The following is a 27,635-nucleotide window of genomic DNA, read 5'->3' as shown; positions in this document are numbered from 1 at the left end:
AAATTTTTAGATTAAAATGATAATGTAAATAGAAGTGACGATCTTTAAGAGAACTTTATTTTGGAACTTATTTAAGAGAAACTTTACAACGAAAAGGTAAGTTTTTTTAATGGTTGCTTGTAAGGTTTTTTTAATTAACTAAATTTGTTGTTGTTTATTTTCTTATCCGCGGACTACGTTCAATCCTTCCTTGGTGAAATAGACAGGGGTGTATATTCTGCATAAGATTTTTTTTTTTTCCCCGGCTACAAATTTTTTTATTTTTTTCCCCCCCTAGTTTTTTCTCCAAGTAGGGGGAGGGGGGAAAATGAAAAAATATTTAAAGAACTCTATATTTTATTTATTTTATCCCTCATACCACACATTTTTTTAGTTTTTTTCTCCAAGGTGCTCTATTTTCTAATATGAATATCCTATCCTAACCAAAATATTTTAAATTCTTGTGGAATGGCACAACTTGTGTTTTAATTACCTTGCAAGTTGCAATCCTTATAATAAAGTAACAGGATGTTTGTCTGTGTGTTTGTATGTTTGTACCGAAGGATCTTGCTAACCGCTGAACCGATAGGGTTCTCCTTAACAGGGTCCCGGGAAGGTTTATAACTATTTTCTTGGGGGGGTGGGACACCCCAAACCCCCCCAAAAAATGAAAAATCCCCCCCCCCCCCAAAAAAAAAAAAATTCGCCCCTCCCTCCCAAAATTAAAATTTTTTTAAAAATCTAAAATAAGAAATTGAATTATTAAATTCGACTTTCTCCTCCTCAAGTGCCTCTAGAGGCCTCTAGGGGCGTAGCCGCTAGTTAACAAATAAAGTACACATTGTTGATTAACTAGGCACTGAAATATTCCACATCACAAGCATAAACTTTTTAGGTTACCTAGTTTTTTTTTATAAACTAGTGGCTTCGCCCTTAGCCTCTAGGGGCTTAGGCTCCAAGAGGTTTGATAAAACCAAATTTTCATATTTTAGATTTAAAATAAGAATGTAAAAAAAATTTCTTTGGGGGGGGGAAACTTTTTTTTTTGAGGGGGGGGGGGTAGTCCACCCCACTATTTTAATTTTAGTTTTAAAAGGAAAAAAAATCTTATGGGGGGATTTTTCATTTTTTAGGGGGGTTGGGGGTGTCCCACTCCCCAAGAAAATAGTTATAAACCTTCCCGGGACCTATGAGAAGCTACCCTGTAAAGATAGACAGACAAACAAACAGACAGACATCGTTCTACTTTGTATTATAGATAGTATGTAATTTGATATGGACATAACTGTCCTTGTTTTCTTAATGTTAATTTTTATTACCTGTTGGTAAAGCAAAGTATTTTTTATAGGTGTTCAAACGAATCCACCAAATATAATGCATATTATATACCTATCTAAGAAGATTTACAAAATATTTTCATTAAGCTTTAAAATTTTAAATTCAATGTTCCCTTTTAGGGAATGCTTAAATAAAAAAAATATTTTGCAATATGAAATAATTTCCTATTGGTAAAACAAGTAAAAAATATTTAAATTTGATATTTGCAGAAGGCTCTCTTTGATTATTGTATATTATACGGGCTTTTATTTAGACACCGCCTTTGTAAGGTTTCCATATCCCGTCTCTACAGCAAGGCCTCACCTCGCAGGGATGTAGGAACAGGACACTGGTCCATAAATTATTCTTCCCTAACATTTTTTAGGCCTCTAGTGGCACTTGTCTTGTTTGTGGGTGATTGATTTCGACCTCCCCTTTTTTTAGTTTCAAAAAGAAAAAGAAAATTGTAAGTTAAAAACCTATGAGAAGCTAAATTGTAAAGGAGAACCATATCGGTTCAGTGGTCAGCATGATCTTTTGGTCAGACACTTAGAGACCCTGTAACTATTATATAAGGAAAAAATTCTATTAGTGTCAAGTTAATAATGGGTTTTAAATTATTTAATATAGCTTTATTTTTACCGTCATTGTCCTATCCTTCCCTGACACTACCTAAGATCGTATTTGTTTAGTTTCTAGAGAATTCCTTTGCATGGCTTATGTGATATCTATTACTAAAATTAGCAGGATTTTACAAAAGGGGATAGTTTCATTAAATAGTGATTTTGAAAAAAGTACTTAGTGTAATACTAATAGGTAATATGCTTTTTTCTTACAAAGTGTGATTATAAAGTAAGCCTTAGACGGTGCCAATGTATTGTTAGGATAATTTTTCTAAGTAGCTGAATTCAACATATACCCTTCATATATCTATCCCTTTTTTAACAAAATATCTTAGTTGAATATAGTATGCAAAACAGAGATGTGGTGATCCAATATCAACGTTTTTAATCGAATTGTTCCTTTTAAAAAATCTAAGTGACACAACAGTAGGGCAGCTACGTAAAAAGCGATTATTGCATTTTTAATTGAAAGTTGGTAATTCTCGGGAAAAGATGACATTGGACTGTAAATGACACAGGTTTCCGAGGTTTATACATGAGCAATAAGCATGTTTTAAAAAACGTTGAATGCTTTTATTACGTCTTGATTGGTTGGTATAAAATAGAATAAAATGTTTATCTTTTACAACAATACCAAACCTACTAAAGATTAATTTTGTGTATCCCAACTAAGAGTACAAGTTTGGTATATATTTTTTTAATGTTTGGTGGGGGGGGGGGGGGGTGGTTGATGAGAATCCCCCATTGCAATCGTTTAGGTATGTAAAATGCTATTAATTTAAAAAAAATCCATGCAAGTTTACTTTTAAAGAAGGTTAAAATAGGTTATTTTTACAGAGACCTTTAAACTGTTTTTTATTTAAAAGCCGAAATAAGACGTAAAAACACGTTGAAAATCCATGATCATAAAAAGTAATTTGTCCAATGAAATGTTTATTAAAGATTTATAGCTTTAATAAAACATTGTTTATTAAACACAAGAACTTTGAACTTTAGTCGTCCAGGTGTTCTCTAAGTAGCGCAGCTACTCTGTAATTGGGGAATATTAGTTTCTTCAAGATAAGATTTTCTTTATATATCCTCTTAGGCTCTTACTGTAAAACACTCTACCGTTAATTTTTATCTTTTACATTGTTTTCTTTTGTTGCTTCTCTACTAATGAACAAATTTATGCTTGTTGTAAAAAAATTAATTATCTTTGTTGCACTGTTTTTATAGTTTTTTAGTTATTACCAAGTTCTTTGTTCATTTATAGGTTAAACTGATATGAATAGCTATCAAAAATAAGAAGTAAATAGTTTTTATTAATTAATACCTAGTTATTTCTCGCATCGTATTATAAACGGCTTTCCGCGGATATAGAATGTACATTGACAATTATAAAAACTGGTTTTAATCTTATAATTGTACATTTTAATATTCGTAGAAAGCTGGATGTAATACGATGCTAGACATAGTTTTTTCGTATGGATGAGAACCGGTTCCTATCCACCGGATTCGAATGAATACGAGAAAAGACATTATTCTATTATTCTATGCAATCATTTGTTGTTCATACTAGTGGCGCGCCCTTATAACCAGTGGCGCGCGTTGTATTGTAAGGAAGATGGAGGGGCAGAAAAAAATCTTAAACCCATTAGAAAATATGCGTAGCTTAATTAAAATGGCGTGCTCATTCGGTTTAGTGGTTAGTGAGATCTTAATTCAATTTTTTTAGTTAACTTGTCAGGGAGGGCGGGGACATTGGGTTGTTTATTATACTAGTCCCCAAAGTTTTATAATAACGTTTTCTTAGTCGGTGACGTAACCTTGGGGACTTTTATTGAATTTTGATTGGTTGGTTCATTTAGTAGAGTGTCCAGTCCATTTACATTTTAACCACCTATTTAACTTACTATAGTGTATCATTAATGGGGATTTGCATCAATTTATTGTCTTATCCCTTAAAATCCCTGGGTTATTGTACTGTACATCCTCTACTATGTGAATACTACCCTCGGAATGCAGAGAAATCGCCCCATAAAGACACCACATATATCTGAGACACCTATCAGACAGGTTAAGGAAAAGGTGTTTATATGTATCCGGGTACATTTAAGTTCCACGAAATGCATTAGATTTAGATTAGTGATACACATTTTTCCTGATTATTTCTAATAACTGTGTTTTTAAGGCTTATTTGAAAGATTTCTAATTTTGAAGACATTCTGGCTTGAAAATTGAACTTTTTGGATATGTGCAAAATCAGTACGCGAATACCCTTTTAATTGTGCCTCACTGGGTGTTTTTATTCTAATACTTTATTATTAACTTTTACTATTAAAAATTGGACATTTTTTTTTACAGAACTCAAAAACTGCATTGTAGAAGTTCACTTTTCTTCTTTATATTATCTTAAAAGTTTTCCTATATTTTTGTAATTCTTGTATTAACATTTAAAGGATCACTTTTTATTTACTGTATTTCGTTAAATGCACTTTATGGAACTACCCCTTTGCAGATTTCGTACTGATTATACTTTAGTTCAGAATATTCCCTTTAAACTAAAAGTCGCACCATACTAGTAAAAGTGACACCCCATATATTTGACATGAAGGGAAAGCATGTTTCTTTTTGTGAATCCTTCAGTCAAATGTCTTAATTTGTAAGTGGAGCATACATAATCCACACCTTAATTCTTATCTGTTACTTAAAAGAAAAATACCAGCGTAAATAGATTCGCCTGTTATGTAAAGCAGTTAGGTTTTTGTTCTCCATTTTAGGGAAGTTTCACATAACTACCGGGATGTTTTGGACTATTTTAGGGTAAGGGGGGGGGGGGGAGTTTCGGTAAGGGGCTATTCTCGGTAATTTCGACCTACCTTCATTAAATGACCTTTTTCTCCATGTTCCTTTCAAATGACAGAAAAAAACATAAAAGCAAATTTGTTCCTTATTAAATTGCCTACAAAAAAGTATTAAATGAATTTTTTGTGAGATGAATATTAAGGGTACTTATTGGGTCTCAAAGTCGGACGAAAATTTTTTTTTTCCAAAATTTTTTTAGTAGGTGTGTAAAGATCGACCTACACAAAAATTGGTAAGACCTATAGCTGATCTGAAAAACTTTTTGAACTAGAAATTGCCCGCTTTTTCCAAATCCGGTGAGAGCTTTAAAATCGGGTTAATATTTTTTTCAAAAATGACCAAAGTTGGCGCTGGGGGAAAAATCGGTAATTTTAAAAGAAATTAAAATTCAACTTTTAAGGTCATGTTTTCATGTTTTCTTTTGTCAAATCTATTATTCCATATGGACTTTTTAAGAATTAGGCCTAAAAATGAATAGAACAGATAAAAAACAAAAAAAAAATTAATTTTATTTTTTGAATCAAAATTTTGCGAGGAAAAAATCAATATTTCTGGTCCTTTGAAAAAAAAAATATTTTTGACATAGGAGGAATAGTCCGATCTTTATGAATTTTTTTGTGGTTAATCCCAATCACCTATACTAATTATGATTTATTACGCTTGTTTGGTCGTTTGGCCTTTTTTCATCGATTTTTTTAAGGTTAAAATGTAGTCAAGATTTTTTGCAAAGATGACACTTTTGCTTCAAATTCAATTTTTGAGGTCAATTTTTAATCAATTTTCATGTTTTTTGGGCTAAATCTATAGTTCAATGTGAGCTTTTTTAGGATCAGGCCTAAAAAGTAATAAAATACGTTTTTTTCTTATATTAATTTTAAGTTTTTTAAAAAAAAATTTTCGAAAAAAAAAATCGAAAATTCGCGTCTTTCAAAAAAATTCATTTTTAACATAGAAGGAATAGTCCGATCATTATGAAACTTTTTGTGGATAATCCCTATAACCTATACTAATTATGATTATTTATGTTCGACTGGCCGTTTGGCCGTTTTTCATCGATTTTTTTTAGGTTGAAAAAAATTACCGATATTTCCCCCGGTGGTGGGGAAATATCGGTAACTTTTTTGCGGTCAATTTCGGCCAACTTCTAAAAGTCCTAGGATAATGTCCTTTAAGGACCTGATAGTCCTTTCCGTAAGCTTTCTACTGGTCTTGGTTTCATTTGAAAATATTAATATTTACCCCATTTTTTTTCAAAAAAAACCGAAAAAAAACCGACATTTCCCCCCCCTTACCCTATATCTTATTAAATTCCTGAAATTGTGTATACTATTTTTCACCACCATTAAGATTTTCCACCACTGTTAAGATACAGAGCCATAGGGGCGAAGGCAGTAACTAGCAGAGAAGAGGGGACAATGGGCTGTTTGTGTAGTCCCCAAAGTTTTACAATAACGTTTTCTTATTCGTTGGCTTAACAACTTTGGGGACTTTTACTGAATTTTAATTGGTTGGTTTATTAAGTTGAGTGTTCAAACGTTTCAACCACAAATTTCAATCAACAGAAGGGGTTATTTTGTGTGTCATCATTAGGGATTTGAATCAATTTATCGGCCATTGTCTTATCCCTTTAGATCCCTGACTACCTAGTTAGATTATACAGTACTAAAGACGGTAAAATCTTCATATATAAAGATACAAATTTTATTATAAGGGAATCTTTTCTACATTTTGTGGTAGTCCGTCCTTCCATAATGGAGAACCCTAATAATCAATTTAGGCATGTTAGAATAATACTATCGACTTCAAATTTTGCATAAGGGCTCTTGTAAATGTTGGATTTGATCTATTAAGCGTATCAACTCTATAATTGCTAACAATTCTATGAATCTTAATATGATTATGTTTTTTCCTTGTTATCAAGTCCAACAGTCAATTTTTTTCTCAATTGTGTCTTTATAGAAGAACACATTTATTTTGTACTTAAAAATATTTATAACGCACACTATATTTTTAAAAACGATTATAAAATGATAATCTTATTACTTAGCCAGTTGAAAGGCTTATTTACCCAAGATATAAACTTTTGTTAACATTAAAAGTGAGAGTTTAAATTTATGTTCTGGGTAAACGACTTATGTACATTATTGATATTTTTATGTTCTTATTTGTCATACCATTACTATGCCTACATAAATATTTTTAGGATTAGTAAAAATTGCATGCTTTAGTCGTTTTTGGTATCCTTTAAAGCAATGAGGGCAGTTTTTATTTTAATCTAAAAATACTTAAAATAAAATAAGTAACTTTACTTTTCCTTGTAAATCTTTTGATTAAACAGACATACAGACAGACAAATAAAGTAGTAATACTGCTTCGCCAAAAGAAAACGTACGAGCGTCTGTATGTGCGCGCGACACATTGCCTGAACACGTGAACTAGGGACAGACTTACGAAAGGAAGTTAAGATTATTCACATATTTTTTTTTGTCGCGTTGGAGATTGGCATTTCATTTGCTGCGTAAGCAGGGATAAAGGGATAGGATAACATAAAATAAATAAATTTATGCCGCTTCCCACAACGCTTATCATATGTGTGTGAAATTCTGCCTTCGTTAGCTGGAAACTAATAAAAAAGATAGGGCTTCAGTTTTTTTTTATCATTTTGGTCATCCCCACCGCCCTGCAGTTACTAAAATCTTTGTTATTTAGGAAAGTTGCTATTATAATGCTATAATAGTGAGGCATTTCAGTTGCTTATAGTGTATCTTAGTGGTTGGTTAGTCTACTAGAACTTGTTGTAAGACTCTCAAAACTACTTCTAAACATGTTTTTTTTCTTGGATGTTATTAGAAGTTATATGAACTCAATCAACTGAAATGAATTATATTTTCTTTCTGTTAAAGACAGAATTGGTAAATTAATCTACAATCCTTTTCTCCCCTGTTACTATTATCTGCTTTATTTCACATTTATTATTTCAACTCCCCAACTTTATAAAACTTCTAATGCTGATTAAGCATTTTATTTTAATATCTGTGAAATTAGTTAAACTAACATCACTACTTTTCAATAACACGTTTTTAATCCTGTAATTTTTCATTTGATATTAAAACGTTTTTAAGTTTTAGTTTTATTGAAATTTCCAATGTAATCATTAAAAAATACCTACTTTTTAAAAAGAAATTTGCAATAATAAGTCTTGTTCTATCCTCCTTCCTCCTATAATATAAAGAAGTAAGAGGTATTGTCTGTAGCGAAGGATCTCGCTAACCGCTAAACCTATATGGTTCTCCTTTACAGTGAAGCTTCTTATAGGTCCTGAGATGGTTTTAGGCTGTTTTATTTTTATAAAAAAAAGTCTGGGTATGGTATTATGCTATTTTTCTTACCTTCCATATACCTTTGAATATTGATACCCTAGATTCTAGAGGCGCATCGGCTAGTTCTAGTAAAAAGGATGATCTAAAAAATCAAAGTAGTTGTTCTGTAAATCATCATTTTTCATAGTATAGACCTAATATCAACGCGCCCCCATCCCATGAAAATTAATGTCAAATGCCCAGTATAAAGCTTCCTTGGAAAAAGAAGCCAATTTGTTTATCATTAAAAGAGAGTTTTAGTTACACGGGTAAATATAACAAAAAAATTAGCTTTTAAAAAAATCTTTTGGACCGTTTTCGAGATTTAATTGGACAAACATACTCACATCTTACTAGTTTAAATTATGAGATGCTTGGAATAAAACACATTTTATGATATGAACTTTGCTTTAAATAACCACTTCTATAATACGTGCAAAGATAAGATATATTTTTGCTTTATTTATATGCTTTAGAGATTCTCAACTGCAAAAATGATTTTCAGCGCTTTTTTTGCGGCTGTAATTGGAGTTGATTACCTTTAATATAAAAATGCCCGCTGTTTAACATTATCTAGAAAGAAAAACTAAGTTTGCGGTTAACTGGATTTTAGATATTTTTTTGCGGCTCCCAAACCCTGTCATAAAACTACCTATATTTGCCTCAATTAGAAAGAAAAAAAATTGTCAGTACTTTTGGAAAACTTGAATGATAAGGATTACTTTTATAAATATACTTTTTATTATCATCATTACAATTAACTTTATATATAATATTCTTCTATTGATCAATTTAACAAATACAGTACATTTAGTCGTTTCAAAGAAGGGTCTGAGGCTAGCCATTGTGTTGTTAGCTGTAAATGCAAAAGTCAGTGGCTAAATCGTTTTTCATCAGATTTGATAACTCTTCTTATTTCATATTTATTTTCTTTTTCAGATGTTGTTTGACTTTATAATCAGTTTGGCGGAAGTCATCATTTTTCTCTATGATATAGTCAGCTATCCTATCTACTATATACTTGGTTATAGAATAAGGTATAGTTATAATATTTCTCTATGATATAGTCAGCTATCCTATCTACTATATACTTGGTTATAGAATAAGGTAGATATTTAAAGTAGTAAGGTTTCCTTTTTCTTAGGCTTTTCAAAAATTACTAAACTGATTAAGTTCTCCCTTTCAAGAAAGCTTTACATAGGTCTCGAGGTAGCTTTAGGCAATAATATTTAAGGCTTTGGATGGTTTTTAGGCCATTTCTAATCGGTTTTTAATTTTAGATATTTCTTAATATTAAATATTTGGTTTTTATATGAAAGTTTTCAAGAAATCTGATTTATTTTATATTTTTTTCAGTAAAAAGAACCTATCCACCCCCTCCCCTCAGCCCTGGCTGGTAACAGAGGGCAGTGAGGGAATATCTTTTGTTAGAGAAACAAGCAAGGATGACTCTAACCCTATATACAAAGACATCATTCTTGATAATAAGGTAAATTGATAACACAACCTACCTTTGTCAAAATTGTGTAACTAAAGGTATTACTTATATTATTGAATCAAAATTATCATTCCCATATAAACAACCCCTTAAATAGTGGATGTAAATATTCATTTATTTCCCTGGTATCTCATTTATATCCCTGGTATCTCATTTATATCCCTGGTATGATTTTAGAAGATTTTTATTTTTTTTTGGAAGATTTTATAATTTTTATTAATTACTAAAAGAAAGAAAAATTATACCAGGGAAATAAATGAAATTTAAAAACCAAAATTAAACCACATTTTACTAGCATAAAATTGAGTTTTTGTTTAAATGAGAATGATATTCCTGTCCAGTTTTTTGTTTAGGAATGAATATTTCTTACCCTCGTGAACAAAAAACTGGACAGGAATACCCCATTGCATTTTGTAAAGGGGGGAGGGGGATGTGCCACTTAGAAACCAAAAGTAAAACGTGCATGATCTCAGCCCATAAAAGAGTTACAGCTCTAAAATTCGGCACAGCAGTTGCTTTTGTGGAGAACAATATGGAACTGTGAAGAAACGGAGGCGGAACCGCCGCTCCCGTCGAAAACCGCCGTTTCCCGCCGAAATATGTTTTTGCCTTTTCTCGCCATAATAGACAATTTTCAATCTTCTGAGATAAACTTTTTTTTCATAAAAATTTCGCTTATATTTTCACTTGACACTTAAAGGTAGGTAAGATTTCACACTTTTAAATTTTTTTTAATATTGTCATGTTTGAAATATTACAAGTGTCACGTAAAATATAAGGGAATTTTTTATGAGAAAAAAGTTTATCTCAGATGATTGAGAACTGTCTAATTTGGCAAAAAAAGGCAAAAAAATTCGGTGGGGAACGGCGGTAGCGGTGGTTCCGCCGCCGTTTCTTCACAGTTCCATATTGTTCTTCACGAAAGCAACTGCTTTGTCGAATTTTAGAGCTGTAGGGTAAGGGGGGGGAAGTTTCGGTAAGGGGCTATTCTCGGTAATTTCGACCTACCTTCATTAAATGACCTTTTTCTCCACGTTCCTTTCAAATGACAGAAAAAAACATAAAAGCAAATTTGTTCCTTATTAAAATGCCTACAAAAAAGTATAAAATGAATTTTTTGTGAGATGAATATTAAGGGTACTTAATGGGTCTCAAAGTCGGACGAAAAATTTTTTTTTTCAAAAAATTTTTTAGTAGGTGTGTAAAGATCGACCTACACAAAAATTGGTAAGACCTATAGCTGATCTGAAAAACTTTTTGAACTAGAAATTGCCCGCTTTTTCCAAATCCGCTGAGAGCTTTAAAATCGGGTTAATATTTTTTTCAAAAATGACCAAAGTTGGCGCCGGGGGAAAAATCGGTAATTTCAAAAGAAATTAAAATTCAACTTTTAAGGTCATGTTTTCATGTTTTCTTTTGTCAAATCTATTATTCCATATGGACTTTTTAAGAATTAGGCCTAAAAATGAATAGAACAGATAAAAAACAAAAACAAAAATTAATTTTATTTTTTGAATCAAAATTTTGCGAGGAAAAAATCAAAATTTCTGGTCCTTTGAAAAAAAAATATTTTTGACATAGGAGGAATAGTCCGATCTTTATGAATTTTTTTGTGGTTAATCCCAATCACCTATACTAATTATGATTTATTACGCTTGTTTGGTCGTTTGGCCTTTTTTCATCGATTTTTTTAAGGTTAAAATGTAGTCAAGATTTTTTGCAAAGATGACACTTTTGCTTCAAATTCAATTTTTGAGGTCAATTTTTAATCAATTTTCATGTTTTTTGGGCTAAATCTATAGTTCAATGTGAGCTTTTTTAGGATCAGGCCTAAAAAGTAATAAAATACGTTTTTTTCTTATATTAATTTTAAGTTTTTAAAAAAAAAATTTTCGAAAGAAAAAATCGAAAATTCGCGTCTTTCAAAAAAAATCATTTTTAACATAGAAGGAATAGTCCGATCATTATGAAACTTTTTGTGGATAATCCCTATAACCTATACTAATTATGATTATTTATGTTCGACTGGCCGTTTGGCCGTTTTTCATCGATTTTTTTTAGGTTGAAAAAAATTACCGATATTTCCCCCGGTGGTGGGGAAATATCGGTAACTTTTTTGCGGTCAATTTCGGCCAACTTCTAAAAGTCCTAGGATAATGTCCTTTTAGGACCTGATAGTCCTTTCCGTAAGCTTTCTACTGATCTTGGTTTCATTTGAAAATATTAATATTTACCCCATTTTTTTTCAAAAAAACCGTAAAAAAACCGAAATTTCCCCCCCCTTACCCTAACTCTTTTAAGGGCTGAGATCATGCACGTTTTACTTTTGGTTTCAAAAAGTGGCACATCCGCCTTCCCCCTTTTTCTCTTTTTTAATGTCCTAAGCTATGACGCGGTTAGCTACCAAAGCAGATTAATAGATTAATTACAAAGTACTAACAAGTAAAGCACATTTTTCGTTTAAAAATATCTATCCTAGAAAAAGCTCTTTAGTTCTTAGAAATGACAAAGAAGCTCATTTTCAATAAAAATGTAACTAACGTTGTCTACCTATCCCCCTTTTTTATCTCCCTTTAACATACTACGATAAGGTTAAGCAAAGTTAATCATGTTACTAATAGGTTAAGCGCTTAACCTAATAATAACATGATCCAAAAATCCATTTTATTGTACTCTTAATGGATATACCCTTATTATTATTTGTTGTTGGTGTGTGCAAAAGTATAATATTTTAATTACATAAGAGGCCGATAGTATTCAAAATTTGCTAATAACAAACATTATGTCATTTAATCTCTGATTCAGTTTATTATTTGGTAGAATCCTGTAATTTGTATGTGACCCCACCCCCCCCCCCCCCAACCTAAAAAAAAATACAAAAAATTAACCTTATTTAATTTTTTGAGGTATCTCAAACCCCGAAGGGCCTTTTATTTACATGGTTTTACCTCCCTAAACTTAACCTTTAAGAAGCTTTACTCATACATTTCACCTTTGAGATTCAAAAAATCTGAGGGGGGGGGGGGGTGTGCTAAGAGGTCCCCTGACTAAAAAAGGAATTTTGCTATTATCTGCAACTTTCATATTAGCAAATATTACACGATTCGACTTAACAATAATATTTTAGAGTAAGGCTACTCTTTAATATTATCTTATCCTTATACTAAAGTAACAGGATTTCTGTGTGTTTGTCTGTATGTTTGTGTGTCTGTACCGTAGGATCTCGCTAACCGCTGAACCGATCGGGCTCTTCTCATAGGTCCTAGGAAGGTTTATAACTATATTGGGCAGGGTTTCGGATCCGCATTGATTTTTTGCGGATCCGGATCCTCCAAATTTGGTCAGTGCGGATCCGGATCCGGATCCTTGACAATAAAAATAAAATCACCAAACTTTTCAAAAAATATTTATTCTTTGATTCGAAGTCAAAAATACTTTAAGTCTGACCCTAAACCTTAAAGATTGGCTTTCATCAAGAGAATGTCTGAGATTTTATATAAATTTAGGTATATTTTTCCATTTTTCCCGCATTTTTTTGAGTCCAAGGATCCTTGCGGATCCGGATCCGAAACCCTGATATTGGGGGAGGGTACCACCAGTACCACCCTCCTCAGGGAAATCGACAAAAATTATAAAAAAAACGTCGCTAGTTGTATTATTTTAGTAAACATAATAATATACAAAATAATGCCTTATAGTAATTAATTTTAAAGGTTTTGGAGAAAATAAATGCATCTTTTGGTTATATCAAAAGCTTCTACTATCTTTCCTTGCTTATGACAAGATTATCCTGGTTTTCATTAATGTCAACAATTTATTTCCAAAAAGTTAGTTATGAACGAGAAAAACATAACAATGATAAAGAAAACTTTCATCATGGAAAGAAAACTAAGTAGCGGGTTTCGTCGTATTTTTTTAGGTTAGGTTAGTTAAAGTAAATGTTAATGATTGCCCTCCTAAGTTAGAAGTCCCCCAGGGGCTAAAAATAGGAGAGAAGCTACTGTGAAAATACGACAAATTGCACTACTTTATTTTCTTTCCATGATTCGAAAACTTTAGTAGGTAAAAAATGGCCTAAAGCCTAAAATAAAGCTAGTCTGAAAATTATAGGCTATTAAGTCGAGAATACAATCTTGACTATCCTAGGTTGATACGGTAAAGAAGGCTTTGGATTACAGTGCCAAGAAACATGGAGCTAAGATTTGTCTTGGTACCAGACAGGTCTTGGGAGAATCTGATGAAACACAGTCCAATGGAAAGGTAAGTAATATTTGTCTTGACCTGACTAGGTTGCCACTTTTCTAGGGACAATGACATAGAAAGTATTTAGTCTTGAAACAAGAGGTGTTTTGGGAGAATCTGATAAAATGAAACACAGTCCAATGGAAAGGTATGGTTTGTCTTGACTTGACAAGGTTGCCATTTGTCTGGGGACATGACATGGATAATATTTCATGAGTCTAGTCTTGACATATTAACTGGAACTGATTCTTTACTTGGTACTTTTCTTTATACCAATCTTGTCGGGGAACTATACATTTTTTGTAACAATCGTGTCTAGGAAATAGTCATGGGACAAGACAAGTCTTGAGAATCAAACTTGTATGTCTAGGGTCTAGACGCTGATATTTAATTGTATTTTGAAGCATACATGCAGTACTTTTCAGCTCCTCAGTTGTGCTAGGTGGCCCCTCACTTCCTTTTTACAGGGTTGCCCCTCCTTTTTATAGGGTTGTCCTTCATAAGAAGGACAAAAGTTGGGGTTAACTTTGTTGCGAAAACCCAACTAATGAATGTATTTTTTCTTGGAGAATTTAATTTATTTGATTTAGATATTTTTAATAGCCAGTATGTAGTAGAAGTTGTATTATTTTCAGGTTTTCAAGAAGCTGAGTCTCGGCGACTACAACTGGATTTCTTTTGACGAAGTGCACAGGATTTCAACCCACTTTGGCCGCGGCCTGCGCGAGCTGGGGCAGCAGCCGCACACACCGATCGCCATCTACGCGGAGACCAGGGCTGAGTGGATTATGTCTGCGTTTGGCGCATTTTCTCAGGAGCAAATCATCAAATTAATTATCTTGTAACAAAAAACTGTGGTTTATGTCCTTTCTCCTCCATCAAATTGGAATGGGCTTTTTCCTTTAACTATTATTGACCAAACATCCAATAGCTATGAAATTAATATATGTAGTGGATGAAAAACTTGCACCTACTTATTTTTAAAAAGAAAGATTTCGCTACCTGGATTAAAATACCTAATCTTAAGTCTTCTTATGTAAAGGGATGAGTTACAATGATATAAAGTACATGAATAATTTTGTTTTAGGAGAATTTTAACATGCTTTTTTTGTATCTTATGGACATTTTATCATCCTTCAATATTTTTCATGTACCCTTCTTAATTTTTCCATGAAAATAAAACCTTAAATTAAGGGGGGGGGGAGTTTTGAAACATTTGCGTAAACCTGGTGTATAGGCTTTATCTTTGGACTGAGAGGATAGGTTATAAAACAAAATATGCATGTTTTTTCTTCAAATATGTGAATAACATTCAAAAAGATGCATATTTTGTTTTATAAGTTGACCTCTAACTCTTATAAAATTTTTATTTTCATTTTTACCTATACAGAGACCACCTGGAGGCCTATTCAAAAAATCTTAAAACTTCGTGAAATTCATCATACAAGAATGATTTTATCTTTTATAACTTATCCTCTCAGTCCAAAAATAAAGGTTTACGCAAATGTGTCAAAACTCCCCCCCTCCCCCCCCCTCCTTTCCCCTTGTAATTCTTATAGAAATTTAATGATTTGATTGAATGTATAGAGTATGTACGTGACTACCTTGTACACAAACCTTGGTGATGATGCTATTATTCATGGAATTAATGAAACTGAGGTACCTAATTTGTTTTGTTAGTTTTTTTGCATCCAAAGAGCAACGATTTTGCCTCTAATCTTACACTAGGTTTGCAAACATTAGCAAGTATAGCAAGAAATGATATTGCATACTTTAGATTTGTTGTTCATATTTAGTCAATGTTTTTGAGATATCAAATGATATTTATTAATCTTATGTCAAAAATTGATTTCATGGTAATTGGCTAGAATATAAATCATAGTTGCACTTTATTTTTTGACCGCCGAAAAAATAAATTCAGATCAATCCTGGCTGCAGCCCAAACACTACCTATATGATATCATATTTGTAGGTTGACTGTATAATAACCAGTTATGACCTGCTGCCAAAGTTTAAGACAATGTTGGCCAAATGCCCCAGAGTTAAAACCTTGATCGTTATGGAGGATCAACTTCATCAAACTGATTTAACAGGTGAGATCCTTCAGATATTTCACTAAAGGCTGCGCCCCCAGCCTCTAGGGTGGGGACAAAATAGCCTAAAACTACCATTAGATATAAATGAGATTTCCCTGAAACACATAAGTCAAACGGACAAGCCATTTCCAAGATATATTGCTTCAATCCAAAACTGCCTTATATATTCAACTAGCTGCTATGCCCCCCAGGGAAGCTATAAGAACCTTATAGGTCTCTCATCTAGTGAACTAGTGATATCGTTTGGTACAAATACAAAGACAGACAGGTAGACATCCTGTTACATTTAAAATAAGTACAGAGTTGTATATTCTGCAAAATTGACCCTGCTAAAGGGTGGGTAAAAAAAATAAAAAATATGTGGTTTGGGGAAAAAATGTAAAAAATTATGAGAATTGAAAACTTTTTTTCCATTCTTCTCCCCTCCTTGGTGTAAAAAACTAAAAGAAAAGTATGCAAGAGGGGGGATAATATGAATAAAATTAAGAGTTTTGTAAATATTTTTCCAGCTTTTCCCCTTCCTTACAGGAAAAAACCGGAGGGGAAAAAAATAAAAAAATTGCAGCAGGGGAAAAATGAATCTTGTTTAGAATATACACCCCTGAATAAGGATTAACCAACAAATAGGCAAAAAAGATAATTCATTTATAATCATTCCTATTTGTTCAGGGTATCAATCAGATGTGAGAATAATCCAGTTCCAGAGCGTGGTTACCCATGGAGCTACCTCCAAGGTGGAGGATGTCCCCCCTGGTCCCAAGGACACAGCTATTATTATGTATACTAGCGGTTCAACAGGAACACCAAAGGTATGGTTTTTTTTTGAAGTGGTGTGCATACATTTACGTATTCTTACATGATAAACCAGCAACATAAAATGTTCACTCTCCTGTGCTGCACTCATGTCATTATTATCTTTTATTTCAAGAAACAGCTTCTTATCCAGCGGAATCAAACCGGTTCTAAGGTGTAAAGAAATTTCCCTAAAAAAGTTCAACCAAGTCAGACCAGAATTATCTGAAATCTTTAGATTCAGACCAAAACATCTTTTTACTTTAAATAATAGAAGTCGAAGTCAACTGTCTATAAAATCATACCTACTAGAAATAAAGGGGGAGGTAGGTTGTGCTAAAATTCCGTAAAGTTGTAAGTTTTAACTTTTTAAGGCTTAAAAACAGTATTAGAACGATAATATTCACTAAATGTGTGTATTCCTTATTGAATATAATCATAAACAACAGTGAATATTTTCGTTCTACTACCTACCTACTGTTTTTAAGCCTTAAAATTCACACCTTTACGGAATTTTAGCTCAACCTACCTCCCCTTTTTAATTATATGTATTTTTTATTTGTAGGGTGTTATTTTGGCACACGAGAACCTGATTGCTACGTCAACATCCATCATGTTCCTGGAAGACTTCCGTCAAGGAATATTTTCAGACAAGTCATGGCCACAAAAAGTATTTGACAGATAATTTGGCCCCAGGACAATATTCTATCTATTTTAAGCTTTCAAAAAAAGTTTCTTAAATGTCCACTTTCATTACAATGGAAATTGCAATAGATTAAGTTTTTGGTGAAATGTACGAGATGTCTTTCAAGGCTTGTCTTTGGAGGATTCGGATTCGAGTACATTCTAAAAAGTTTTTAAGTACATACTTTAGTTAGGTATGTCAATAATGTTATTTTCATGGATTTTTTATTGATGAAACTCGTAGCAATTTAAATGATTTTGTCTACTCAATAGGTAAACCCCATAAGAAACTATGACTGTCAATTAAACAATTGCCTTCGAGTTTTTTTTATAAGATTATAGCAGAGAGGGAAAGGCAATGGGAATTGGTTATAGTCCCCAAAAGTTATTATAACGTTTTCTTATTTGTTGGCCTGACAACTCTAGGGACTTTAATTAATTTTGATTGGTTGGTTTATTAAGTTGTGTGTTCAAACGTTTCAAAAACTAATTTTTATCTACAGAAGGGGTAATTTTGTGTATCATCTTTTGTGATCAATTTATCGGCCATTGTCTTATCCTTTTACATCCCCGAGATTATAGGCACCTCATCAATCATCGTATTGAATTTTAACAAACTAATATCTGAAAATAACTGTGACCCCAGATATTTACATTGCCTACCTGCCCCTGGCCCACGTGCTGGAGCTCCTCTCTGAGTGCACTATGATGATGTTCGGGGTTCCTGTTGGCTACTCTTCACCCAATACTATGACTGATGTTTCTACTATGGTAAGTGCTTAGTTTCTACTAGAAACTTCAATATGTTTTATTTTTTATAAGAGTAGCGGCTGCGTCCCTAGTATCTAGAGGCTTTGTATTGTATTGGAGAGGTAAGAGAAGAAAATAAAACCACCCTGGAACATATGTAAAGCTTTCATAAAATGGAGAAATCAATTGGTTCAGTGGTCACGAAATCTTAAGCTACAGACATAAAATCTAGGAAAATCAAAGCTACTCTTTAATAAACCTACCTAAGGAATTTATAATAAAAAATATAATCTGTTTTGTTAGCTATAAGTATATATTGATCTAAATACTATTAAAACAGTATTAAAATGTTTGCCTAAAATTTCAATGTTCACTTTTATGAAAGCCAACATTTTTATGCAAGTTTTAACTACTATATTATTCCAGGTACAAAAAGGTTACAAAGGAGATGCTTCTATTCTACAGCCAACTATGATGTGTGTTGTCCCACTTATTCTGGAAAGGTTAGTTTTGGGTACACTGGTACCCAAAGTTTTATAACCACGATATTTTATTAGTTAGCTCAAAAAACATTAGAGATGCTTTTATTGAATTTTGATTAGTTGGTTACAAACTAATAGTACCTATCCAAACTTTTCAACTAAATAATTTCAATCTACTGAAGGAGTAATTTTGTTTATCATAATTTGTAGGAAATTGCTTTCTTCTTGTCTGTGCATGTTATATGTGTCCGTCCCGTCCAACCAGGGATGGAGGGGACATTGGGCAGTTTATTACACTGGTCCCGAAAGTTTTATAATAACGTTTTTTTGATCGTTGGCTTAACAACTTTGGAGACTCCTTTTGGTTTTTTATTGTTTGGTTCATTAAATTAAGTGTCTAGACGATTCAAGTACTAATTGTAATCCAAAGAAGGGTAGTTTATTATCAATGAAGATGTACATCAATTTATTGGCCATTGTCTTATCCCTTTAGATCATTGCTGTCTATCCAACATTAATCAAAATTAATAGATAAATAAAACTTAACCTATCCTAAAGTTACCAATTCATGCATTAAATATAAATCTTGATAATCCGTATTATTTTTAGGATTTACAAGAACATTATGGACAAAGTGAATGCCAAAGGAAAGAACTTCCAGAAAGTTTTTGATTTTTGTTACAGGTAATAAAAAAATAAATTCTCAATAAGACACCATAGATAAGCAATCAATCAATATCATTTTCTATTTAAAGTAAACACAATATTTGAACATTTTATTAGAATTTGAACATTTAATCTTATCGGAAATTTAGTAAAACAATTTATAGAGCTTCTTCATCACTATGTGTATTTATAATTTCAGCACATATGATACTTGATTATGGACAAATCTGACTTCTAATGATAATTTATTTAGGTATAAGTTATATTGGTATCACGCCCAGACACCCACACCTATCATTGACAGGCTGGTTTTCAACAAAATTAAGGTAAAACTTATTTTTCATCTTGTATCCTATTATAAACACAAGTAGTAGGGTTTTATGTTTGTCTCTTAATATTCATTTCTCTAAAGTTAAGAATTTCCTTCGAAACTATAGGCACAGCTACTAGAACTATTAAAGCCACTTTTGATATTAAAAGTACTGGGTACTAAAGATTGGAGACATTTTTTATTACCTATTGAATTATTTTTTTTTAGGCTTTGCTCGGCGGAAAAATGAGATTTGTGATCACAGGATCAGCTCCCCTCTCCCCACAGACACATGAGTTCCTTAGGGTGGTTCTTGGAGTTACCCTTGTTCAAGGTATGGTTACTCTTAAGATATATTTTCGTTTCCCTTGATTAATTTTCTTTTTCCGATAACAATTTTGTAAGATAGTTCTTAGTCCAATTTTTAGTAAAGAAGCTACTCTTTAATTCGAAATGTCCATCGGTCCGTCAGTCCGTCTAAGTAACGGTGGGAAACGTGAAAATCTCGGCTGATATTCAAGATAAACGGTTGGAATTTTTGGTGAAGATAACATTCAGTTTATAATTTACTTAGTTGTCAGTCTGACGGACATGTTACAAAAGACCAATACATATTTTATGCAAAAGATTCGTGATATTACTTCTAACTTTCTCCTTTTTCTTATAACCCTCACTTTTGCTTTGTGATACACTTTTATACACAAACACACACCCATCTACTTAATAGGAACACACAAACCTAACCAGGCACAAAATTAAAATTATTTAGGGTACACAATGACCGAGACAACCTGTACCGGCACCTGCATGGACCCCGAGGACAACAGTGTGGGTAGAGTGGGACCACCCATGGCTGGCGTGGAGGTCAAGCTGGTCAACTGGGAGGAAGGAAACTACAGGGTCACTGACAAGTAAGTTTCAGTAGGATATAATCAGTTAAAGTTCTTCTACCTATGAACTTCTGTTTATTTTTCTTTTTATGGTAACAAATTTAACACTTTACTTTAGAAAAAGAGGTTTAATATCAGGGTGGGCATACAAAAAACCCACCCAAAAAAACCCACCCAGGGTTTTTTTTAAAAACCCAATAAAACCCCCATAAAAACCCTTAAAAACCCTGGGTTTTTAAGGGTTTTTGGGTTGGGTTGGGTTGGGCTGGGCTTTTTAAAAAAAACCTGGGTTTTTCCCCACCCTGTTTAATATATATCCAATTAGGTTCCATTATTACGGTAGATTAAAGTAGAAAATCTGTCATATTCAGGCCATAGATAGTTAGGTAGTGGTATTAGATAGCCTCGGGTGTTGGGTAGAAATAAGTTATCTTTGGTTATTTGGAAAAATTTTAATATCCATTTGACTTTAAAGGACTTTCAGCTGATACCAAAACATGATTCTTTCGCATATTATAGTTGAATCACATCCTTATTCATGAGAATATTATACTTAAGCCATCTACATTAGAAAGCCTAGTAAACTAAATTTACTTTATTTTAGACCTAACCCACGTGGAGAAATCTGTATCGGAGGTGCAGCCGTTGCCAAAGGATATTTCAAACAGGACGACAAGACAAAGGAATCTTTCTTTGAGGAGGGAGGAAAGAGGTGGTTCAAATCTGGAGATATAGGAAAGTTGGATACGTCAATGGTATATAGATCTTTGGGTTTCAAAATTTGATATTTTCTTAGCTATAATAAAAGAGGAGTATTCGCGAACGAGAGCAAGTTATTCAAAGCACCTTCCAGCAGTGATTCTAAACGTTTTTTTGTGAATATACTAGGGTTATGTTTAATATCAACATATCAATTTAAAAAAAAAAAAAATAAGTTTCACCAGGGTTTTCTATGATAAAACTTTGAAATGTTAAGTATTTTTTGTTGAAATATCATCAAATGTTTGGTTGAGTTCAAAGGTTCAAATAAAATAACACGCCAAAACATAATCAAATGCTGTAAATTACGAAAGTACATTAATAAAACTGGTTACAATATTACAAGTTACCATCACTTTTTCTAAATTAGCATTTTTCATTAAAAAAGTTTACTTTTGTGTCTCCGCAGTTTGAACTCAACAAAACATTTAATGATATATTACCTATAGTATAAAAATGCCTAACATTTCAAAGTTTTTTTTTCTTAAGATTTATATACTAGAAATTGGCTTTATTGGTTGTTACTTCTCTAATACATATACAAATTTTTCCCTATACAAAACACAGCATTCCATTGATGTATCTAACTACAGGAGAGTTTGATAAGAAAGGAAGTCTGAAGATTATCGACAGAAAGAAAGACCTGGTTAAGTTGCAAGCCGGTGAATATGTTTCATTAGGTATGTTATTATTTATATATGAAAATTATTGACAAAGAAAAACTTGGTTAAGTTGTAAGCTTGCGAATATGTTTCATTAGGTATGTTATTGTTTATATTAATTTGAAAATTATTGACTAATAAAAACTTGTTTGGGTTGCAAGCTTGCGAATATGTTTCATTAGGTATGTTAGTATTTAATATCATATATATGATACATATATACATGACATAAATAATCACAAACAAGCAGTAAAATTGATCATGATTAGGTAATTAATTACAGTATAATAACAAGGTTAATAATATCCACATAAGACAAAAAAAGTTAATATACGTGTCAAAGGACTAAATAATCTCTCTCGAGGTGATATTAAATATCACCATTTTTGGGCCGGATTCGGATTCTTACCAAAATCCGTCCACAAAAAAAACTAACCTTTCCTAAAGTAAGCATGAAAAGCTATCGGAAAATAAAATACAAAAAAAACTTTGTATTTTACCCAACAATTTATGTGCTTCAAAAGTAAATTGCGGATTGCGTATTCGGATTCTGGGTCAAAAATTGGGCGGAATTCGGATTCCAGATTTGTATTGCCAACCCTAATAAATATGAAAAGTTTTACCTAGGTACTATTCTACATCGTTATATTCATTGTTCTTGGATTTTTTTGATCTTTAGGATTTTATTTTATTTAGAAAATCAATTTAAATTAATATAATGTTTGTTTAGGTAAGGTAGAATCCCAGCTGAAGACGCATCCTCTTGTGGAAAATATTTGTGTGTATGCCGACAGCTTCCAGTTTAACACGGTGGCCATCATGGTTCCTATTCAGGGATGCATATTTACAATATAAAATCTTCAGTGGGAGGGAACATTGGACTGTAAAGTAAGGTGGTCCCCAAAGTTCTCTTATTTCTTTGATTTTATTAAAAATTGCCTGTGTTGAAGAATGGGTATTTAAATTATTATTCCAGTATAAAACCCAGGTAGGGAGTAGACATTGGACTGTAAATTACACTGGTCCCCAAAGTTCTCTTATTTGTACGATTTAAACTTGAGGGAATTTATTAAAAATTGCTTGAGTTGAACACTGGATATTTACATTATTTTTCACTGGATTAAACCCAGGGAGGGAGTAGACATTGGACTGTCAAATATCCTGGTCCCCAAAGTTGTATAAACACGTTCTCTATTTGCTTGCTTAAATTTTGCTATGATTAAACAAACTATCAGTCCTTTGAAATTTCACCATTAATTTATAGCTACAGAAGAACAGATCTATAGTATAGATGTATATATACAGACAACTACCTCCCTTCCTTTTTCAAAGAACTCTTTCGTCTGCTTCTAAATTATTTTCTGCTACTTGGCTGTGTTAATATAAGCGACACCATTGGTTGTTTTTCAATGACCCAATCGAAAGGTTGCACAAGGTTTATGCGATGGGGAGATACAGTTTTTATACCCTTTCTCCCTCTAGTGTTTTACTCTAATTACAGAAGTTCAAATTTTAATTATCACAAATAAACAATATGATAAATATGAAATCTAATGCAGAATGCTTTGATGAAATTGGCTCAAGAGCTGGGTAAATCTGGACTCGACTATGAGAGTCTCTGCAATGATAATGATATCAAACAGGTACAGTGTCTATCCTACTTTTAAACACCCATTAGACAACCAACTCTCATGGAGGTTTTTTTCCTCAAAGGGACTAGTGAAGCATAGAATCCCTGAACACCATATTTTAAAATAAAAAGGGGCTAGATTTTCGTTTGTTTGTTTATTATTTATGTTAACCCAGTAGGGTTAGTACTTTGCAGGTGTAGGCCCCGCAGGGATAAGGCATGGGAAGAAAACAACCTCCCGCTAACTTTAACAATAGTATAATCTCTGTTTCTTCCCTATTGCTAAACTCTCATCATTAAAACCCATTTTATTTATTTGCGAAAATGAAGCTCTTCTATATAGAGTTGTTCGTCTGTACGCAATAGATAGTTCGTATTGTTAGAATTTGTCTATCCATTTCAAACTTTGCATGGTGATTCATGTAACAGTTATGTATGATTTATCCTTATCAAGTTCTGACACTCTAAAAGTGTAAAAGTTCGTCTTTCATACCGTCTGTTTAAATTTTTTTTTTGTGAATGTTGTCATCCTTGTTTTTTATAACATTTACCACAATATTAAGGCTGTTATAAGTTCTCTGTCCTCGTATGGTAAGAATCGAAACCTGGAGAAGTTTGAGATGCCGACCAAGGTGACCCTGTCCCCAGAGATATGGACCCCGGAGTCGGGACTGGTTACCGCGGCTTTTAAACTCAAGAGAAAGTGCATTCAGGTAAGCTCAGGTATCTAAAGGGACAAATCAATGTCCGATAAGTTGATGTACATCCCCAATGATGATATACAAAATTACCCCTTCTGTAAATTACAATTGGTGGTTGAAATGTTTTGACACTCAAATAAATTGACCAACTCATCAAAATTTTTAAAAAAGTCCCCAAGTCAAAAAATTATAAATCGAAGTAGACGCTAACTCTAAATTTATGTTTTCTTTTATCCTGTCGAATTTTTATGTAATCTTTTTGTTTATTTTAGGCATTATTCCAACCTTCAATCGACAAGATGTACGCTGAAATTGTTTAAACAAGTCTTGCCAACAACCCTTGTTGGGTGTATATTTAAAAATATTGAAAATACTCCCGACATTAGAAAAAACACCTTTTTAGTTATTTGAGTTGTTTTTTAAAGATTCTATGTATATTTTATTATTTTCACGGGTGGGTGAAACGTGAGAATCTAACTATGTAGCACATTACCAAAAATCATCCAATTGGTCAGATTTTTCATGTTTTACCCCCCTTGATCACTAATTTGTTTTCTCACCAATATGTTACATCACATTCACATCAAATGTCGTATTCCACAATATCTTCGGCAAATTTTATTTCGGATTTGTTAATATTTTGTTGGTTTTCTAATATGAAATTTTAAAGAAGGATATTTATTTATTGCATTGCCAGTTTTGCATTTTGGCGCTAATAATATAATCTGTTTAAATAATTAAGATAAAGAGAAGAGAATTATTAAATTGTGATTTCTTTTGAATTATAAAATGGCGACTGAAACGAACCAATGATATGTCTTCTAGCCAAATACTGTTATCAAGGAGACACGTGATTGGTCAGTTTTGACAAAAAGACACGTGATTGGTCAATTTTGACAAGGAGACACGTGATTGGTCAATTTTGACTAGGAGACATGTGATTGGTCTATTTTGGCGGCAAAATTCATAGTTAAGTCAAAATTTGTTTTACATAAAATTCTATTTCTTAGTGATAAACTTATTTTCCATACTTTTTTGTGTTACTTGCTAAACAGAAACCAGTGTATTGTTATCAATCTTCAACAAAAATAATTAATTAATGTTGGGCTTTTGTTTAAAGTTTATCTGTATTTTAAAGAGGTGGGTTCTTTAAAAACAAGTGCGCTGAATCGACGATTTTATTCTGTACAAATCTATCTAGGTACCTATAGATTTCAAAACATTTTTTGAAAATTTTTTATCTAATTTTTGAAGATTTTCTAGAAAAATGATTGGGTTGATTTGGCTCCTCATACCAGCAAATTCAGCGACTTTTTTTGTTCTAAGATCCCACCTCAGTACTATTTTGTCTTATAATAAATAAATGAAAACATTAAAAAGTAAGCAATAGAAAATAATATAGTACAAGAATGAACTACCCTTTCAATATGTAAACTCAGTAGTGAGGAAATTAGATTGATTATGGTGGACTAATGAGGTTAATCTTTAACATCTCTAGTTTTTATTTATTCTAGTTGCCTGTAATGAGTCTCAAGATTACGTAGGTAACTAGGAAAATAATGATACCCTCTAAGACAGATATTTTCTTTAAATTCCATAACAATAAACCATTGAATTAGACTATTTGATTATCCACCCTATTTAACCGTGATCCATACAATTTCCTCACTAGTAAATATTCGTAATATTTAGGGTTGGGCCGGATAATCCGGCGGCTAAACCGGATATCCGGCCCAACATATTACTAATATTCCTATTTATCTCTATATTTAATATTAAGTCTTCATACTTTTTAATTATCCTAATAATGTAGCTCTAAACTAGGGTTGGGCTGGATACTTTATTTGCTGGATACCGGATATCCGGATAGTTTTAATATGCAGTATATTGAAAATAGCCGGATATTCGGCCGGAAATTCGGCCAAACCGGATATCCGGCCCAACCCTACTTCAAACCCTTTAGAAATAATGGAGTCTTCCTAATATGATATTTATAAAATTAAAGGGACGTTGATTTTTGTCAATTTCTCGTAATTAGGGTATTATGGACACTAGAAAAATCATAAAAAGCTAAAAAAAATTAACTTGTGAATAAATATTTTGACTCAATTTATAATAAAAACTTGTTTTACGTGCTTAAATTTTTAGTATTTTTATTTCCTTGGTTACGAGATATCAACAAAATAATCATCGCCCCCCCCCCCCCCTGTTTTTAAGCTTTTAAAAATATTACTTTACTTGCTCAAGTTTTCTTTTTATTCCATTAAGTACTTAATTAAAATGTAAAGACCTACTTATTTATAGTTTTAAAAATGAATTATAATTTTTAGAGAGAAAAATATGTTCTTCTTTTGTCAAATTAAGTAAAATTAGACTGAAAAAGGAAATAGTAGCTTCTTTAATGTTGCGTAAAGTTGTGAGTAAGATTCCAGTCAAATGCGCTTATTAGGTCAAACTATTTTTTATATGCGTTTAAGAACAGTTAGATTTAATAGTCGTATTTGACTGGAAGCTTGCTCACAGTTTTACGCAATATTGCAGAAGCTACTATTCCCTTTGTAAATATTAAAAAAATCAAACATCAATATTGTTAAAAATTATTATAAAAATTAGATGATTGTTTATATACAAAAAAAACATTAAAAACTTAAATACAATTATTTCTAAAGAATCAAACTATTGAAAATAAAAATTGTAGTCTAAAATATTAAAAAGCATAGTAGTAGGTATTATAGTAGAAAATATGCGAGTTTTTGTCGATATCCCCAAGTGGGGTGATATTAACTTCCAATTAAACCCTACTTCCTCATAATAAACTGCTACAACAGCCAAAAACTTGTCAAATGTATTTACAGGGGTGTATATACTGCAAATTTGACCCTATTAAAAAAAGGGGGGGGGGGGGTTAAAAACTTGTGGGAAAATCATGTAAAAATTAAGATAACTGAAAATATTTTTTCCTTTTTTCTCCCCTCCTTTGTGAAAAAATAAAAGAATAGGTATGGGAGGGGAGATTATATGAATATAAAAAAGAGTTCTTATAGTTATTTCTCGTATCGTATTATAAACGGCTTTCCGCGGATATAGAATGTACAATTATAAGATTAAAACTAGTTTTTTTTAGCCCCGTGGTGCCGAAGGCACCGGCTAAAAAACTAGTTTTAATCTTATGATAGTACATTTCTATATTCGTAGAAAACTGGATATAATACGATGCTAGACATAGTTTTTTCGTATGGATGAGAACCGGTTCCTATCCACCTGATTCGAATGAATACGAGAAAAATATTTTCTCATTTTTCCCTTTTCTTGCTGGAAAAACTAGGAGGGATAAAAAAATTAAATATT

At 32.3% G+C, this 27,635-nt stretch overlaps 1 protein-coding gene across 2 annotated transcripts; it reads left to right on the top strand.

The window, feature by feature from the left end:
• The first annotated feature begins 7 nt into the window (after window positions 1-7).
• Window positions 8-24,876, top strand: LOC145322852 (fatty acid CoA ligase Acsl3-like). Of its 2 annotated transcripts, none has more exons than XM_080165173.1 (21): window positions 8-96; window positions 9,065-9,162; window positions 9,482-9,614; window positions 13,770-13,883; window positions 14,501-14,680; window positions 15,453-15,524; window positions 15,838-15,958; window positions 16,631-16,770; window positions 17,319-17,391; window positions 18,084-18,208; window positions 18,614-18,690; window positions 19,279-19,353; window positions 19,589-19,661; window positions 19,874-19,979; window positions 20,415-20,556; window positions 21,140-21,272; window positions 21,890-21,974; window positions 22,687-22,790; window positions 23,516-23,599; window positions 24,150-24,299; window positions 24,560-24,876. In XM_080165173.1, the coding sequence occupies exons 2-21, from the start codon at window positions 9,065-9,067 to the stop codon at window positions 24,605-24,607; spliced, it is 2,133 nt and encodes a 710-aa protein (XP_080021299.1). In that variant the 5' UTR covers window positions 8-96; the 3' UTR covers window positions 24,608-24,876. The 2 variants fall into 2 exon arrangements, with proteins under 2 accessions (XP_080021299.1, XP_080021300.1); XM_080165174.1 differs by lacking the exon at window positions 8-96 and adding an exon at window positions 3,152-3,209.
• The last annotated feature ends 2,759 nt before the right edge of the window (window positions 24,877-27,635 follow it).

Source organism: Acartia tonsa, chromosome 6, assembly GCF_053477335.1.
Source record: "Acartia tonsa isolate MP-2025a chromosome 6, ASM5347733v1, whole genome shotgun sequence".
NCBI lineage: Eukaryota > Metazoa > Arthropoda > Copepoda > Calanoida > Acartiidae > Acartia > Acartia tonsa.
The sequence above is the reverse complement of the archived record's forward strand: the minus strand, read 5'-3'. Positions and strand labels throughout refer to the sequence as shown.